Source organism: Aquila chrysaetos, chromosome 1, assembly GCF_900496995.4.
Source record: "Aquila chrysaetos chrysaetos chromosome 1, bAquChr1.4, whole genome shotgun sequence".
NCBI classification, from domain to species: Eukaryota; Metazoa; Chordata; class Aves; order Accipitriformes; family Accipitridae; genus Aquila; species Aquila chrysaetos.
In genome coordinates, this window is record NC_044004.1 from 66976057 (window position 1) to 66993747 (window position 17691).

The window sequence follows — 17691 nt, forward strand, 5'->3', positions numbered from 1 at the left end:
GTTTTATTATTGCCTTTCTGCTAAAATGAAGTGGTGTAAAAGATAAGGTGATGAGATTAATGAACATAAGGAAAAGGCGTAATCAATCAAACTCCAACAGGGAGATGAGATGACAGTACTTAAGATTTGCAAGGATACATGTTTTAAAAAGTGGATTTTATCAACACTGACATTTTGTTTGGATGGAACGCTGAGAAGCAGATACTTGCCAATTTTAGTTGTTTTTTGGTAGTTTCTTTATGCTGCTGTAAGTTCGAAGCTTCAACAATTAATATAACAAATTAAAGTTGAGAAGTCTATTTTTTTATTCAAAATCCACATTTAAAAAAACTGCTGTGTAATTATTACATGAGGACAAACAAATACAACTTCTGTCAAGCACGAACAGTGTTTTGTTGATCAGTTTATCAGTTCTTCCCTGGTAGAACACTCTTAGATGTATCTGGATGGGTTACTTTTAGTCTTTGTGCTACTGCCTCAAGTTCTGCATCCTAGTCATTTGCATAGTCAGTTTTCGTGTACTCAAGGAAAAGTAAGGAATGCTTTACTTGCCCTATAATAAGTGCTTAGCCATTAAACTCCACCAGGCTTCAACTTCCAGCTCCTTGAGTAGAAAATTGATTATTTTGTAGAGATAAATCTGCAAAAGTTTCTAGCTGTAAATGTGTTCCTCCTTGTAGGGTGTGATATTTTTATATTTCAGATCTCAAATGCAGTACTTCTTTCCTCTGACACATATCTTAAAATTATTAACCTACTTGAATATCTATATTGCTAACATGTTATGAAGAGGCTTGATTACATGTATTCTTGATTTTCACTGATGCCAGATACCAAATTGTTAAAATTACTTGCAAGTATTCCAGCTGCAGTTACTCATAGGGAAAACCCTCACTAACCTAAAGGTAGGTCTTCTATCTTAAACTACACCTTTTTTTTTTTTTTTTTTTTTTTAACAAAAGAGCATTGAGTTACAAATTAAATCACTTAAGAACTGAAAATGCCTCTGCAAAATCAGTTTTTCTTATGCCTTCAATTTCCTGCTCTTTTTAGAAAACGTATACCTTTTTCAGCATGTGGAGCTGACTGGGGAGGGAGCTGCTGTCCAGCTAGGGTTTTTTCCCACTTAAAAGATTTAAGAAGGGCTCCGACATCATTCCTTCAAATGCGGTTAATATACTCGATAAGAGTTGCCTATGAAAGTGCTGCCTTAAGTTAGTTTTGTAAATGAAATATGCACGAGCAGGATAAATTGTTGTATTTTCTCAAGGAATTGTTAGTTCTTGCCAGCACTTTGGGCAGGGTGGATAGGATATTGCTATGAGGTTAGGTTTATCTGAAAAAGCAGTTTAAAATACTTTTTCCCTTTTGACTTCAGCATTTATGAAACACTGTTACATATTGGCTGGAACCCAGTGCTTTGTAAATACTCCCACATTAGACTTGACTTCTTCTGGCTTAGGAAAACTTCCAGTTGTGCAAAACAGCATCGTGGATTTGTAAGATAAATGCATAACACAGCCCAGATTACAATTCTTCACAAGAGCTGATATTTTCACATAGACTTACTGCCCTCTCTCCTCCTGTCATCGGCAGAATTCCTTGATAGGCTATTTTTTATTGAGCCCTCAGGAGTAGCAAGTTTTAGATTTAATACCCCAGGGGGAATGGCAAGGCAAATCATATTGTTGGATCAATTGTTCAGCTATCCCCAGACTGCTGTCTATGTATCTGTTACACTTGAATCACATTTCCAAGCCTTTCTTATCAGTCATTTGGACTAGAAATGCAGTTTAATTTTCTATTGCATTTTTAAACTGAGATTAGGGTTATGTTCCTGTTCTGTTACCCTAGAATCTAGTTGTGGTTGTAGACCTCACATTAGCTATGTCCATGGCTTGCTTAACCTTGGAAAAGGGTCTGTACTTGTAGGAATGCTTTAAAGTTGAATTTAAATTACTATATTTTACCATCTACTAAGATGAAAACCAGAAGTTATTGTATAAAACCTCCTCTTCACACTGCTTTTTGTTCTTTACAAACGTGATAAGTTTTAATTGGTCAAATTTTTTCTATGGGTGCTCTTAAAAGAAGAGATTCTCCCTTACAGTCACAGGCCATAGCAAAACCTTTGTCACTGACTGGTTATATTCGGTTCCTTTACGTGAGAAATTAATCTACTTCTACAGGAATACAAGATAAATGTAAGAATACAGATACAGAATACGAGGTATACTCATGTGGGTCTTGATTTTAAAAAGTGCATGTAGGGGACATGCCCTTTGACAACTAAGAACAATTTCCCTACGTCATTGTCATACCTGTGTTCTGCTTTGGTTTACAGTAAATGAACTAGCGGTGAGTGGAGAAGAGCTTGAGCAGTGGAGGGTTTATTAGCAGTACTGTGCTATCTTCTGTCCCAACTTCTGAGACCAGGAGGGAAAAATCTCTATAGCATTAAGTACTATGCAGTCCTGGGCTATGGGGTAGCCACTAGGCATCCCGAATAAGGCAAATGTATGTAATTACACAGCAGCCCCTGCAGCTGCTCCAGTTTACTCAAAGGGGATTTGATTCCTGCAGCAGTCTAGCGTCTGTGCAGCACAAAGGTGGCATTAAGCCATTTTTACATTCCCATCCCTTTGCAAGCCACACCTTCTGTGCCATATCTCACATAAAACATAGCACAGAATCCTTTAATGTAAACTGCTGGATTGGCAGCTCTGGAGTCTGACTTTTCTCTTCGCCTTCTCTTTGCCTTCAAGAGGCACATCTGTTCTTCTATGTATGGGCTTGGTTCCCATTAGTGAGCTGATCAGATGCAGTCTTTCATGATGACTGGTACTCTAGCTTCCTGCCAGATGTGTGGGGGTGTTTTTTGTTTTTGTTTTGTTCTGATGAAGGGATATGAAGGTCAGCTTACAGGTCATCAATTAAAAAAAAAAATCCTTCTTTTTGGCATTGAAACTTATTTTTTCATTGCCCATTTGCTTTCTTCTCCTCACCTGTTTTCTGCAAGATCAGAAGAAAATGGCAGACACTGGACAACTGCCAGTCTTGCAGGTGCATTAGTTCCCTTCTTTCTTGGTTGTAGTTGCTGCTTCCATTTGCACATGTTCTGGCTGGATAGACCTTTGCTGACTACACAGAGAAGCAGCCCATGGGAGAAGTCACGTCCTGAAAGTGGTGAAATAGGCAGGTGCAGGGCACAGCAGTAGGAAATCTAACATGAGTATTCTGACTTGCTGTTCAAAATAGGAATTTGAAGAGACAGTTACAGCAAACATGAACCTTATTTTTCTAAAAAAGCCTCAATGGCTAAATACCTTTAAGAGACAGCAAAACAAAGATAGCTTCTACATTTTCTGAGCTTTGCTTTTGAGATACATGCTCCTGTATATTACCTTTCACCATATCTACTTATACTGCTATGGATATGAACTGCTTTGAGTCATTAGTCTGGCAATTGCCCTAGTTTTCAGACTCTCTATTTCTTAGAGATCAACCAATATAGTCTGATAAAGATTATATCCAAGGCTTTTCTGCACTAGGAATTTTAGAAAAGAAGAGAGACCAACCAGAAATTTAAACTTAAAAAAAACCCACAAACAACCAACAACCCACAACATGGTAATAATTTCTTGTCATAAAAAAAGAATCTCTGGCTGATTCCTTTTCTGACTTTCTCAGGTACTTCCATCTTTTAAACAAGAGAAAGCTTTTAGAGCTTTTTGTGAAATCCCTTAAATAGTTTAGAGAGGTTTTTTTTATTGCAATAGTGTTAACAACATCATGGCACAGATTTGAGCCACTAGTAGAAACAAGATGAGCAAAGCACAAGAGCATAATCTGTTCAAAATTGGAAAGGGACACAGTCCCCTGCTAAGTGCTGTAACCTTGTTACAAGTTTGTCAAATATTAGAAGATGCTTCTGATATGCAAGCAAAAAAAAAATTTTTTTTCTCAGAATTATGAAAAGAGGGGCCCGTCCAAAGAGACTCAGGTCTGAAGGTGTAGGAGAGAATAAGAAGACGGTAATTCCCACAAATCAGTTTTGATTGTCTGAAAAACAGACTGACTGAAAACTCAAACTGATTTCAGCATGAGTGATTAATCATAGATGATGAGGCCGCATCCCTACCACTTGCTTTCTCTAATTTTGCTTCAGTTGTCTTATACAAGGAATAAAAAAATGGATACCCTTCATTGCATAAAATCTTTCCAGGAAGAAACCTTATCTTGAGACCCTTCAAAGGTACCCTGTACTGGAGAGTTTTAACTGGAACGGCTAGAACCAGTCCTTGCTGGTAGTCTTCAAGCGTATTTTTAACTCACTTATTTCAGAGACACGTACCTGGGTATCTTCCTCATAAACTGCAGCTAAATGAGTCCTGTATTGTCTTACTTCTGTTAGGAAGCTTCTATATGATTACATTTTAAGTGCATTGGCAAAATTTGGAACATGGTCATACTCATCACCTCAAAAGCATATATCTGTTTTTTGCTTAATGGTAATACCCAGTGCTAGGGAGTATACTAAAAACCTGAGGTTAAGTTTTAAAAGAGTTTTTGTTTTATACCTTATTTCCAATAAAACATTTCCATAATGATCACTTTCAGATGATCACAATCTGAATTTGTATTTCTTCTTTTGTTAAGTCACAAGGAGACAGGAGGACAAATTAAATGATCAGTTTCCACAAAGGCTAAGTTTGGAACGTCTAAGTGTTCCTGTTCTTTGTCTTTTAGTTTTCTGTATTAACCAACTTGAAAGTGAGCTAAGTAATGAGGTAGCAACATTTGTGCTGATACAAAGTTATGTTGTTAGCACCAAAGTAAGAAAGTTGTGAGGAATTTTTTTGTGAGGTCTAGACACCTGCTCCTCAGTTGCATAAAGAAAATGATGGCAAATGGAGTTTCCCCACCTAAGTTTCCAAAATTTTGTCTGATGTAGGGTAGCTAGCTACTCCACCACTCCACCATCCATTACTACAGAGGCTTAATATTAATAGGACTTTATTTCAGCATTTTTGATCCAAATTCCACGACTTTAATGTGATCGGCTTCTTTGACAGCTTCTACACAGTGAGAAATCATTTCATTGAATTTTGCTCAGTGATGCTTAAGCTCTCTTCTTTAGCTTTTGCAGGTAATGTAATTTTTTCAATGTATACAAAAAGAAATCAACTAAACTAGCTTTTTTAGTATTTACACTCTGTATGTTTAACTGGCGGAATTCAGTGACATATGAAATCTTGGAAGTTGTATAATTTAATGCAGTTCACAGAGGGGTTATGGATTCTGTCGATCTGTGTGGACATCAAGGCTAGCCAGAATTGTACTTATTAATTAGAATGGATTAAAAGCACTCTCCAAATTGTAAAACTTATGATCTAATGAAGGAAAAAATGAGAAAATACTCTATTTACCCACTGTGCATAACTATATGTTATGCTTTTATGCAGTCTCTTACTCATATTTTAATATGTGCACAATACACACATGTGACTGTACATGTGTGTGTACCAATGCACTTTCATAAGAGTATCTTCAATCTTAGATAATTTAAGCAAAGATTAGAAGCAAGCCTAGATCCATACAGACCCACTCACATGAGGCATAAACAAAGAGTGATTCACACTTCAATGTGGAAGGCACAGCGCACATCTCAGAGGTTCCTTTGTACATATTATGCTTAGGACTGAGTTATTTCTGTATGATTAAAAGATATCTTAGTTATTATTTGTTGTCTGTATCTTTTTAGGTACTAGGTATATGAAGTCTGTAGGTACTAACATCAATGATATAGCAAATAGCATAAACAGGTAACCCCAATGGAGTAAAAATTGTCACCATTCTCCTTCTTTATGTGTATGGATCATAAACACCGCCATAAATAAATAAAAGTTGGAGTAATGAACTTGCAGGTTAATGCATGTGCTTTTTTCTTCACATCTTCATATGATCTAAAAGTGTTGCGTGGTGGATTTTTTTGCAAAATTGTATTGCAAATGTATTACGAATAAAAAATTACTGAGGCAAATGAAAAGAGGATGATTGGCTAGAGAGCTGTCTGCCTAAAATATCACATAAACTCACCCCGTCATGAATTTCTGTTTTCTTATATATCTTTTTGCTGCTTGCAGGTGTTGCATTGACATTTCTAGAGCGCATGGTTTGTGGGCTGGGTAGGTAGCCACAGTGCTTTTTTAGTGTGTCTGAGATATGATATGGGAGATTGCTTTAGAAAGGCTTCCCTTGGTAGTCTTGGTAATAAATTATTGCTAATTCTTACTTTGTAGCATTTTGCATCTCAGGAATTGATAATTATAATTTGCATGCATGTTTATTGGAAACACACTGAGACTATGTGGTGGGTTGATCCTGGCTGGATGCCAGGAACGCACCAAAGCCACTCTATCACTCCCCCCCTCAGCTGGACAAGGGAGAGAAAATACAAGGAAAAGCTCATGGGTCAAGATAAGGACGAGGAGAGATCACTCAGCAATTACCATCACAGGCAAAACAGACTCGACTTGGGGGAAATTAGTTTCATTTATTACCAGTCAAATCAGAGTAGGTTAATGAGAAATAAAACCAAATCTTAAAACACCTTCCCCCCACCCCTCCCTTCTTCCCAGGCACAGCTTCACTCCCAAATTCTCTACCTATCCCCCCCAGTGGCACAGCGGGACAGGGAATGAGGGTTGCAGTCAGTTCATCACATGTTGTCTCTGCCGCTCCTTCCTCCTCAGGGGCAGAACTCTTCACTCTTCCCCTGCTCCAGCGTGGGGTCCCTCCCATGGGAGACAGTCCTCCACAAACTTCTCCAACGTGGGTCCTTCCCACAGGCTGCAGTTCTTCACAAACTGCTCCAGCGTGGGTCCCTTTCACAGGGTGCAGTCCTTCAGGCACAAACTGCTCCAGCGCGGATCCCCCGCAGGGTACAAGTCCTGCCAGGAGAAAACCTGCTCCAGTGTGGGCTCCTCTCTCCACGGGTCCACAGGTCCTGCCAGGAGCCTGCTCCAGCATGGGCTTCCTATGGGGTCACAGCCTCCTTCAGGCATCCACCTGCTCCAGCGTGGGGTCCTCCCCGGGCTGCAGGTGGATATCTGCTCCACCGTGGACCTCCTTGGGCTGCAGGGGGACAGCCTGCCTCACCATGGTCTTCACCACGGGCTGCAGGGGAATCTCTGCTCCGGCGCCTGGAGCACCTCCTCCCCCTCCTTCTTCACTGACCTGGGGGTCTGCGGGGCTGTTTCTCGCCCATATTCTCACTCCTCCCTCCGGCTGCAGTTTCCATTGCACAGGGTTTTTTTCGCCCCTTCTTAAATATATTATCCCAGAAGCACTACCATCATCGCTGATGGGCTCAGCCTTGGCCAGCGGCGGGTCTGTCTTGGAGCCGGCTGGCATTGGCTCTGTCGGACACAGGGGAAGCTTCTGGCAGCTTCTCACAGAAGCCACCCCCGTAGCCCCCCTGCTACTAAAACCATGCCATGCAAACCCAATACAGATTATCAGTTTGTTTCACACATGTCAATGAACAACTTGTTGATCACTGTTTACCTAGCCTGTTCTCGAATTAGTTGTAGAACCTGAGGATGGACACAGAAGCTGAAATAACCACTGTTTCAGAAGGTGCAAGCTGAATCATTTGTAAATTGTTACAGTTAATTCCTGATGGCAACTGTCCCAGATAATATAAACAGCTGGATGAGCCTTTTGTATCTACCTCTTGATAAGCTGATCCTTCTAACTCTTATATCAGAATGTAACAGGCTCACTAAATCAAGACATCAGTCAAGTCCTATGAGAATCTGTGAATTCTTGCAATTCTAGCTCCCTTTTATCATAGACAAGTCTGCTACCTTATTTTCCAAAGAAAGGCGTAACTTTACATCCTTAACCTTGCAGGGCTTGGACAGCCAACCAAACCTACCTATCTACTTACATACCTATCTTTAGCAATCAGATCTTCTTGTTCTTTGGGTTGATTAAATGTTGTCTGCCAGTGATAATGAACTCCTGCTCTCTAAGAGTCAGCAGGTTTAATCAAAAGGGGAAAAAAATGTTTGTGAAATACTGGATGCAGTAGAAAAGAGTAAGATAGTTGGTGCTAATTTTGCTAACATTGTTCACAGATTTATTAGTCCACGTGAGGTGTTTAGAACCTCATAGTCAAATCAGAAAAGTTCTGAATACAGGTTCCCTCCATAAATTTTTTTCCAAGTTAGATCTTGATAATCAGGGAGAAGTTTATCTGTAGTTAGTAGGAGACCACTTTCAGAAAATCTGCATTGAATGCTCTTTTTGCTTTGAAGTATAGTTTTAGTGTCAGGATAAAGAGAGAAAATATGGTTGTGCATTCCTCTGTTTTAATTACCTGGGAAGTATTTTTCATGTCATCACATGTGTAGTGATCTGTGGCCTGTGACAGACTTTGTTCATTTCCAAACAAATGGTGTTTTTATTTGTATATCGCGTACATAGAAATTATTTAAAAACTGAATAGATCTAGAAACAAAACTAAGCCCTAACTAAAGCTTAAACTATTTACAGGTCCAGGGGCCTTAAGGTATATGAGGCTAGTATAAATAGTATACTGTGAAATAGGAATTTCAGTTTGTGGTAAATCTGTATGTCCCCAGCAGCTTCAGATAAAATAATTTTATCCTTCTAGAGCACATCAGTTTGCTAGTTGGTGGTTCATGTATCAAAGAACATTCTGTGAAAATATCAATATCATTGGTTAATATAAATGAAATTAATTTTTAAAGCTGGGCTAAAGGTTGACATCTGAAAAATTGCATTACTTTGCAGAAGAGAAATTTCTGTCTTCCAGTGAAATTTCAGGTCACAAGGGCAAGTAATTTTCACAATCTTCAATGGGAACCAGTGAAATATGAACTTCATTGTCACCTAGCCCCAAAGCGATAAGATAAAATGAGCTGATACATCATTTGCTGTGGTTTTATCATCTCCTGCAGTAATTGGAAGAGAAAACATAAGAGTCCTTTACCACCCCCCTCCCCAGTCCCTTTACCACCCACACCCAGGCATAAGCCATTTTGCTCTGATCGATAAAGGTCACAGAGTATTTATTTATTTATTTAATTTTTTTATGCTGGGTAAAACTGTCTAGTGGAACATTAAAGTAATGAATATGTTTAATTGAGTTTGTCACCCATGAAAATGCTGAACAGGATTGTGTGGCAGACTGTGTGTGCTCACAGGAGGGACTGGATGGGAGACTACTACTGTTCGCCTGTGGATTTCAGTGGCTGATTGTATAAATATCTGAGATTTAAAATGAACATCTTATTTATTGTTCTCTTGAGAAATCTAAAATAAACTAATAAGCACTGTGATTTATTTAAGAGCATTTGGATATTTAAAATTATTAATAATTTGAACTAATTCCGTATTAGTTTGGTTGTACTTGGATGTATTTAAACAAAGAGCAGAGTAAGATCCTTTCACTGTGAATCCTGCAGCCAGGAACTAAATAGTACCTGGACAGTAGGATCTGAGGATCCTCAGTTGCAGGGCTGAGACTGTGGTGGAGATCCATGTTCCTCATGAACTGAGTCAGGTTTTGTAACCTCTAAGTGCTGTAATTTTGCCTTCCTGAACAAAAATGACCCCAAATGACAGAGAATGCTGCTAAAAGAATGTATTTATGGATTTTATCTCTCAACTGCAATCAAATTTAAATGCAAATGAAATGCTTTACTTTTTTAATTTGGTGTTTTGGTGTTGGTGGTTTTTTTGTTTGGTGTGTTGTTTTTTTTTTTTTTGTCTGGTACATCATAACTTTTTTCAGAAATATACAAATGTGCATCAGCTTTTTAAATAAGCTATTCAGTTTTTATTTTACTCGTGGCAGTTAAATTGGCTGGCACATTAAAGTAATATAATTATTCAATTACTGTTTCAGTTCTATAAGCCATTTGCAGACTTAATTACTTCTAGCCTATTCGCATTTTCAAGATCAATAGTACTTTTCTCTAAAATAAAATAAAATATACGATAGCTGATTGGTTTGCTTAAAAGGTAAAGCAAAATGTTCATTTAGTCTTTAGTAAAATACTACTTCTCTGATTCAGGAGGCAGCTGTAGTGATGGTATCTTTTAACTACAGCATATAATCTTTTACAAGAGACATTGTTTATCATCAACATTCAGGGAGGCTTTGAAGAAAAGGCAGGGTGGGGCATTTGTTTTCAAAACTGTAAAATGACAGAATAGCTTCCGAGTGAGCGTTTTAATGTTGGAAATTAGCTGATGTACAAGTATGAATCTTGGGGAGAGGACTTCTTTATGTATGATCTTAATTCGTGATTGGCACTATGCTACCTGAGTTTTCATGCATCTCTGATTTCAGAATCTCCTCAAAGTGGAAATTGAAGCTGGCTATTCTTTACTTACTAGCTTCTTGGGGAGTTTCTTCCAGCCGTGCAGTGTCAGGGCTTGCAGCATCAGTATTGGGACTGATTACAGGTTTAGACCTTCATTTCTATTACTTGAAGTAAAGAAGGGACTTCATGCAAAGGTGAAAGTAATTTTGTATTTTTAGCAGTGTTGTCATGCTGCCTGTTCATCTGGTGTTGCCAAAGTCTAATCATGGAATAGTTTGTCTAATGAGATTTTTGGAACCGTAGAACTGTACAATTAGCTCATTTGTTTATTTTAAGTATTTTTAAATGAAATCGTAAACTGTATAAATTGTCTTTCCTCCTATAAGTGCAGTATCTTTTGAATTAAATGAAATGTGCAGTATATTAAGCTTCAATCTGATGTGTCAAATCAACTGAAATTCTATAAATACTTTTTCATGTGGGGAAGGTGGTACTATTTGTGCAGATTAAATTACATTGTACACCCTCATTAGTCTTTGCTCCACAAGTTGTTCCAAAACTGGTGGTGACAAAAGACAGAAATAAGCGAGTCATTTTTAAACTAAACATATTGTACAATAGTCTGAAGAAGATAGTTGTTCTTAAATTCTTAAGTAGAATTCTGTGTTGTGTGGCTTATGGCTGAAAACAGGAAAATGCAAAAATAGTTTCTGAAAGTTGTAATTCTGATAATACCAGAAGTGGTAACACTGATTAAAAAAAAATAAATTTAAAAAATCCCTTTGCCAGAATAAAAATGCTGAATTTAATTTGAAGTACAAGTCAGTTTCTGCAGCTAGGAGGTTCTATTAATAAAATCAGATATTTGACAGGGAATAAAAGGTTGAATTGGATTTTCATAAGGAATACTTAGTAATACACATGAAAGAAATGTGTTTGTCTTCTGGACCTTTCATCTACTGTAGGTGGTGTGATGAGCGCGGAGCAGTGGTAATGATGCAGTTTCCATAGCAACTGGTTCATTGGCGGGCTAGACCTCTGTCTAGGGTGCTGTCAGTGTGCCTGGAGTTTCAGAGAACAGTGTCCCAAAGAAGGTCTGCTTCCACCTAATCCAGTTTTAATTGAACTCCAGAGACTTTGAAGTGAAGCTGCAGACCAGGCAGACACTATTCCAACTCAAAATGAAGGCCTTGCTCAGCTAGGCCTCAGCTGCTTCTCACTCCTGATAACTTCTGTTAATGAGTGGTTTAAAGAATTGTTACAGTGGTGACTGGTAGTGTTTCTGCAGTGCAGTTCCAGTTTCTGCTGTAAATCCTGTTATACTGAATTCAATAACTTTATCATGGCTGTACAAGGTGCACAATATAAACCACCTCTGCTGTTTTCAAGTCGGTGCTTTTCCTTCCAATTTCGAAGAAGTTGCATGCAGCAAGCTTTTGGCCATGTGCCGGGTTTCCACTGTCACAAAAAAATGCTCGCTTCACAGGGTAAAACTAATACTTAATTATTTAACTTGCTGATTTTACTCACAGCATCCATCTAAAAAGTGTTTGAATTTGCAGTGCACAGACTGATAGCGACAAGCAGGCTGCTGTGTTTTAATTGTTACTACAGAAAAGCAGAGGTCGTCACATTCCTGTCTGTCTCAAAAAATAGTAATTGAAATTATAAGCTCCAATTTAAAGATTGTAAGATGGATGAATACCAGCAAAAGTACTAAGAGATTTTTGTACACAAGCACTGCAACTTTGTCTCCTTTGTTACCTCTTTTTATGTTGTGCTCTTTAAAGGATATTTATATGCATGTGACAAAAGCCAACCGCGGTGATTCTGAATAGCGCCATAGAATTATACAAATCTCCCAATTAGTGTGGATGGGTTATGGATGCGGTATGGAAAGTGTCAGTGTGGCCCAAGTCTGTTAGTTCCCCAGTTCCAGAAATTATTAGCAACCATTGACAATCTCTTGTCCTTTCATTGCATTTCTAAAATTTTGTATCAGAATAATTATTCATTTTTTCCTTCTCTTTTCTGTGTGTGTGTTGGGAGAGAATTTGTCTGTGGCATTTGTATTGAGGGGAAGATGAGGGATTAAGTAAAAAGAAAGAAGGTGTGGGAGATGCTTTGCTTTGTACATTCTGATCTTCTGTGCTGTCTGCTTTTGGTTTGCCAGTCTTGTTTGCTTTTAATTCACAAAGGTAGTACAGTGTTTTATACTGTATTTTGTAGTGCTTTTGTAATGGTGCTTCTGCTCTCTGTGCTACAAAAATGCAGGTTATTTGTGAATATATGCTACATGTGAGGCAAAATCCTCCTTTGTTAAAAATCTATAAACAGATTATTGGGTTCATTAACAATCTTTGTTATGTTAAAGGCTTGAATTTCACTTTTTCTTTTTTATGCACTATATAGTGCTCAAGAAAAATTATAGTAAGAGTGATGATAACTCGGATTATATCTGAATCTCCTTTTCTGTGATAGATTTCTGTTAAGTGCTTTTGTGTTTGCTAAAATAGACAAATCTCAGATTTTCCTTCGCTTATGGTTTGTTAATCTGAGGAAAAGAAGTGTCCAATCTTGCTGTCCCTTAACACTTACATAATTAAGCTTTGAAATGAAAAGGAAAAAGTGAAGCAACAAAGAAACAAAGTGGCTGAGGACTGAAAATGGGATTAGTCTGAATTGTGAAGGCAGACTAAGCATCTGTGTCTGTCAGATGGGATGACAGGAATTGTAACAAGTTACTTTGACAACCGCTTACTCCATAGAGAGATTATGCTGAGTTCATTTGCAGGTTTGTGTTTAACCTTAGCTGACAAAATGATACTTAACCTCTTATACAGCCAACCTTTATAGTTCCAGAATTAATGACTGTTGCCTTAACGATAAACGTAAGGAACATTTTTTTCTTTAAATACTTTTTTCTTGCTTATTTGTTACAGTCCTGTTATTGCAATGGTAAAGTGAGTGCAAATACATCTAATGGCACTAGTAATACATTTCAGAATATGCTTTTATGCTCTTCTGAAGTGCCAGACATTTCATAATGTTTCTGAAACTCTCTTGGTTATGGAAAACAGGCAGTTGTCTTCAAAGGAAAAAATACAAGCAAATTATTGAAATCCTTGACATGAGTAGTTGAATTTAGGATTTCAAAAAATCCACTATAAGTTCATAGCATGATTTGAAGTTTGAGCATATTTTAATTTTGCCACGTTTTGCATGTAATTGGTAGAATCCATGTTTGTGGGTCAAATGTTTCTCTTTTACAAGATATTACCGATACTGACAACATATTTAAAACATTCTCTCTCTGTCTCTTTCTACTAGATTCTGGCATATACAGAAGGACTCCATGGAAAATGGCTCTTTTCAGAGATTCGATCTATCTTTTCCCGACGTTACCTTTTGCAAAATACAGCACTGGAGATATTCATGGCAAATAGAGGTACTGTGAGTTTAGAGGAATGGCAAGTGTTGATCTGGGGACACGTGCATTCTATTTGGCTGTTTAGTCATGTCTTTTTCGGTATGGATTTGTGTAGATAGCAGAAGGGCTGGGATTAAGTGTCTCAATATTTAAGTTAGTATATTTTTATAATTTAGTTTCTCCTTTTCATTATTTTTTTTTCAATGAGGAATTATGATCAAACATGATATCTGGGAATTAGCAATGCCTCACTTTCATTTATATCCACATGTTTATTTGGCATTCTCTGGAAACTCTTGCTTAAGGCATACCTACCTCTGATCTGTTATGCATGAAGGGGTTTTTTTGTCCCTTTAGAGGGTTAGTAGTTGTTATTTAGATTTTTAGGTTGCAATTTCCTAAGCGTCATTGAATGTTTCAAACAAAATATAAAGATAATATTTTGAAGAATATGTCTTGAAAACATCTAGAAAATAAACAAGTAAATGTGTGTTCCAATTAATATATAAACTTTTCTTTTTTCTGGACAGTCAATATGTGCATATAGGTTTAACTTCTATTCAGAAAGGAAAACAAGTAGACCTTGTAAGATTTGTAACAGTGACAACTTCTGTTGAAATCCCTGTTAGTGGTAAATAAAAGCAGTTCTGGAAATTATTAAAAAATATATCTATAGTAACCTGAAGGAAACATGTCTAATCTTCTACCTGTTCAAAACCTAAGCTTAGAGTTAAATTTTATTGGGCCAGAAAGCCTAAAATAAAAGATATAAAATCATGCCATATTTCAACTCTTGTGTTCACAGTGGGTGTCATGTTCAACTTTCCCGACCAAGCAACAGTAAAGAAAGTGGTTAACTGTCTACCTCGTGTTGGTGTTGGTACTATCTTTGGACTACCCCAGACCAGGTATTTTACAATTTGAGTTAATTTTATCTGTCAGTTCTGAGTTCTCTTGTCATCAAACCAGCCTACGTGGTTTGAAGCATTTACACCTACTGGTTTACAAAACATGCACATCCTCAGCCTATCACTTCTGCATGCTATTTGCAGTGCATTTGTATAATAAAAACTTCTGGATTTGAGATTTTTTTTGTGATTTCTGTCTGTTAATAAGGAAGATAGCTTCTTTTTGGCAGTGAGAGTCAATCACTTACCCTACTTAAGGAAAATAGGTTTCTTTATGCTTGCCAGCTCACTAAAATTTAAGACTGATCTAAGACTGGTTGTAGGACTGATTAGCTTTTATTGCAGTGTTCAGTTATATTAACTTGACTGTAACATCCTTGAATCCTCTGTAGTATTTAAACGTAGATGAACATGATTGTTCCTCATCAGAAGGATATTGTAGTGATGCGTAGAACAATATAAGCTGAACAGCATGTGAAGGATTGGTACGGTGCGCTTGTCTTTTAGCTCTGGAGGACATTGTTTGAATTTTACTTGGTGAAAAATCAATATTGCAATGTCAGGCTCTGTGTTTGGATCCTAAAACTGAAGAACATGATTCAGTTTTCTACATCTTTTTTAGCAGATTAGGGCTTGATTACCAGATATGCTCTGGATGAAACACAGCAGCACAGTTTAATGTTTGCTGAGGCTGATAGAAATAGAAGCTTTTGATGTGCACCCCATCTCTAGTTGGATTGGTTACCTCTTGTATTTTAATGAATTACAAAGTATTTTTAAGTAGATTAATTTCTAAATTTTTGGAAGAAACAGCAACCCTTAAGGAGTATCTTGGTTGTTGTTACTTTAAATTTTATTTTTTAAAGGTTTCTGTGCACATAAATGACATGAAAATAGTTGGGGATGTTTTCTGTTGTGTTTTGTAGTTTACCTGTTTCTTATCAAGTCCAGAAAAAATTCTCTTGAATTGCAATTATAGCCACTCTGTGAGAACTTAAGGATTTGTATTTACAGGCGCAAATTATGTGTGAAAATTTTTAACTACACTTGAAAGTATAAACACATTTGTTCTAAATTTCACATCCATTTATAATGATAAATTTGTTTACAATATAATGCAGTTTATTAAAAAAAAATCAGTTACTGTAACTGTTTTCTTTAATTGTTTATCCATATCTGTAAAGATTTGTTAACTAAAACTATATCTAGATTCCCCGTGCCCCCCCCCCCCCCCCGATGTAGTTCTGGTATTTACAGATGTTTTTATTATGAACAAAACCGTCTTGGGAATTTTATAAGCTCTTCTTTGCTTGATTTATCACTCCAAGGAATGACTCAATAGTCTTCTTTCACAAACATCAGGAAATCTGGCATCAAATTCTGAAAGTTTAATTGAGTTATTTATGACTAACTCTCCAACACTGCCCAGAATTTAAATCACAAGAGGATGGACTTCATAATGAAGTTCTATCATTTTATCATTGTTTTCCTTTGTTCTTGAGGGATTTAAAAAGCTCTTCTAAAAGATGACTTTATTCTTTTGTGAAATTCTAAAAGTCGTGTAATTTTCTTATTTAATGGTCTGCCATCTCTCTAAATCACTAGTAACATATTTCTATAATACATCAAGCCTTCATGGAGCAGCTGAATTTGCACAGCTGTAAAGGTTTCTGTTTGAAAGCTTTCAAATCTTGACATATCCAGCTGTCAGATGTTTTCAGTCTTTTGTTCTTATTAGATTATAAAACTTTAAAAATGAACTTCAAGTGTCCAAAATAGCAATTTGATCTCCAGAGAAGTCTAGCATAGAACTGGTAGAAAGATTATGTACAACTGCCACTAAAATTCAGATAGGTAAAAGGGAAGACCCACCAGATTTTCTCATTATTTTTTCCCATGTTTTGGGGGGTTTTTTTTTGTTTTTTTTCAGACGCATTTCTTTGGCTAGTCCACGACAGATTTTCAAAGCTTCCAATATGACCCAGCGATGGCAACACCGAGAAATTTCCAACTTTGAATATCTGATGTTTCTAAACACTATAGCAGGTAACACAAATTACTATAATGACTCAGAAAAGGAGTTAATGGTAGCACAATCTCAGCAGACATGGGGCACTACTTGATTTCGCCCTTTTAATAAATAACTTTTTCTATGTACAATTTTCTCCTGAAAAACAACTTCACAAAATCCTCCTACATGTACTTTATTCGTAATGTATTTTTATGTTTATGTAAGAATAGAGAGGCATGCAATTCATAACGCTGTACTGAACTGCACTTAAAATATATCACTAAAGTCAGAATATCTCGACTGTTGCAGGAGGACAGGATCTACATAGACTGTCTACTATAGAGGAGAGTCTCGGAACTAGTATCTTCTTTATCCCTTAGTATTCCAAGTTTTAATATTCTTAAGTACTATCCTCCCTAAATACCGCTGATGCAACAAGTTCTTTGTAGGGCTGTAACCCTCTGGGAAGCCTCAGCTGGGGAGCAGGATATTCCTGGAACCAATAAATGCTACTGTTACAAGACGTATGGTTGGTCTTGGAAGAGTGTAGTGCCTGGATAACCAGTGCTGCTGTGTCAGGACACCATTCATCCATTCCCAAATCCAAATTCATACCTCCCTATGGTTGTCCTAACACCTTATTCTGTAAATGCTAAGCTATATTTCATTTAACCCATCTTACCCCATTAGCTTCTAACCAACTTGACTTGTTTAGTAAATGGAGGCTAATTGTTAGGTCTCATGACCTCTCTTTTATTTTCCAACATATTTTGTTCTCGGAGCAACTTACAAAATTTCTCGATTTTCAGCTCTTTTCTATGGTATTGACAGTGTTGAAAGGTCCGTTAATTCCCTTTCGGACTTGGCTCTTGCTAACACGATTGATAAAACAAATGCCTCTGCTCGCACTGATTACGTTTTATACAAATGGTCAGTTTTGCTAGTTTCTGTAATCAGTCATTAAGTCAGAGATGCCAGGAT

General features: G+C 37.2%; 1 protein-coding gene across 4 annotated transcripts in view; it reads left to right on the plus strand.

Moving 5' to 3' along the window:
- The window catches only part of LRBA (LPS responsive beige-like anchor protein), a 431577-nt gene that overhangs the window by 275863 nt on the left and 138023 nt on the right, over positions 1-17691 (plus strand). For all 4 annotated transcript variants that reach the window (XM_030023944.2, XM_030023959.2, XM_030023952.2 and 1 more), the window contains 3 exons: positions 13692-13809; positions 14597-14699; positions 16630-16745. In XM_030023944.2, coding sequence (XP_029879804.1) covers positions 13692-13809; positions 14597-14699; positions 16630-16745 — 337 coding nt within the window. The remainder of the gene's footprint in view (positions 1-13691; positions 13810-14596; positions 14700-16629; positions 16746-17691) is intronic.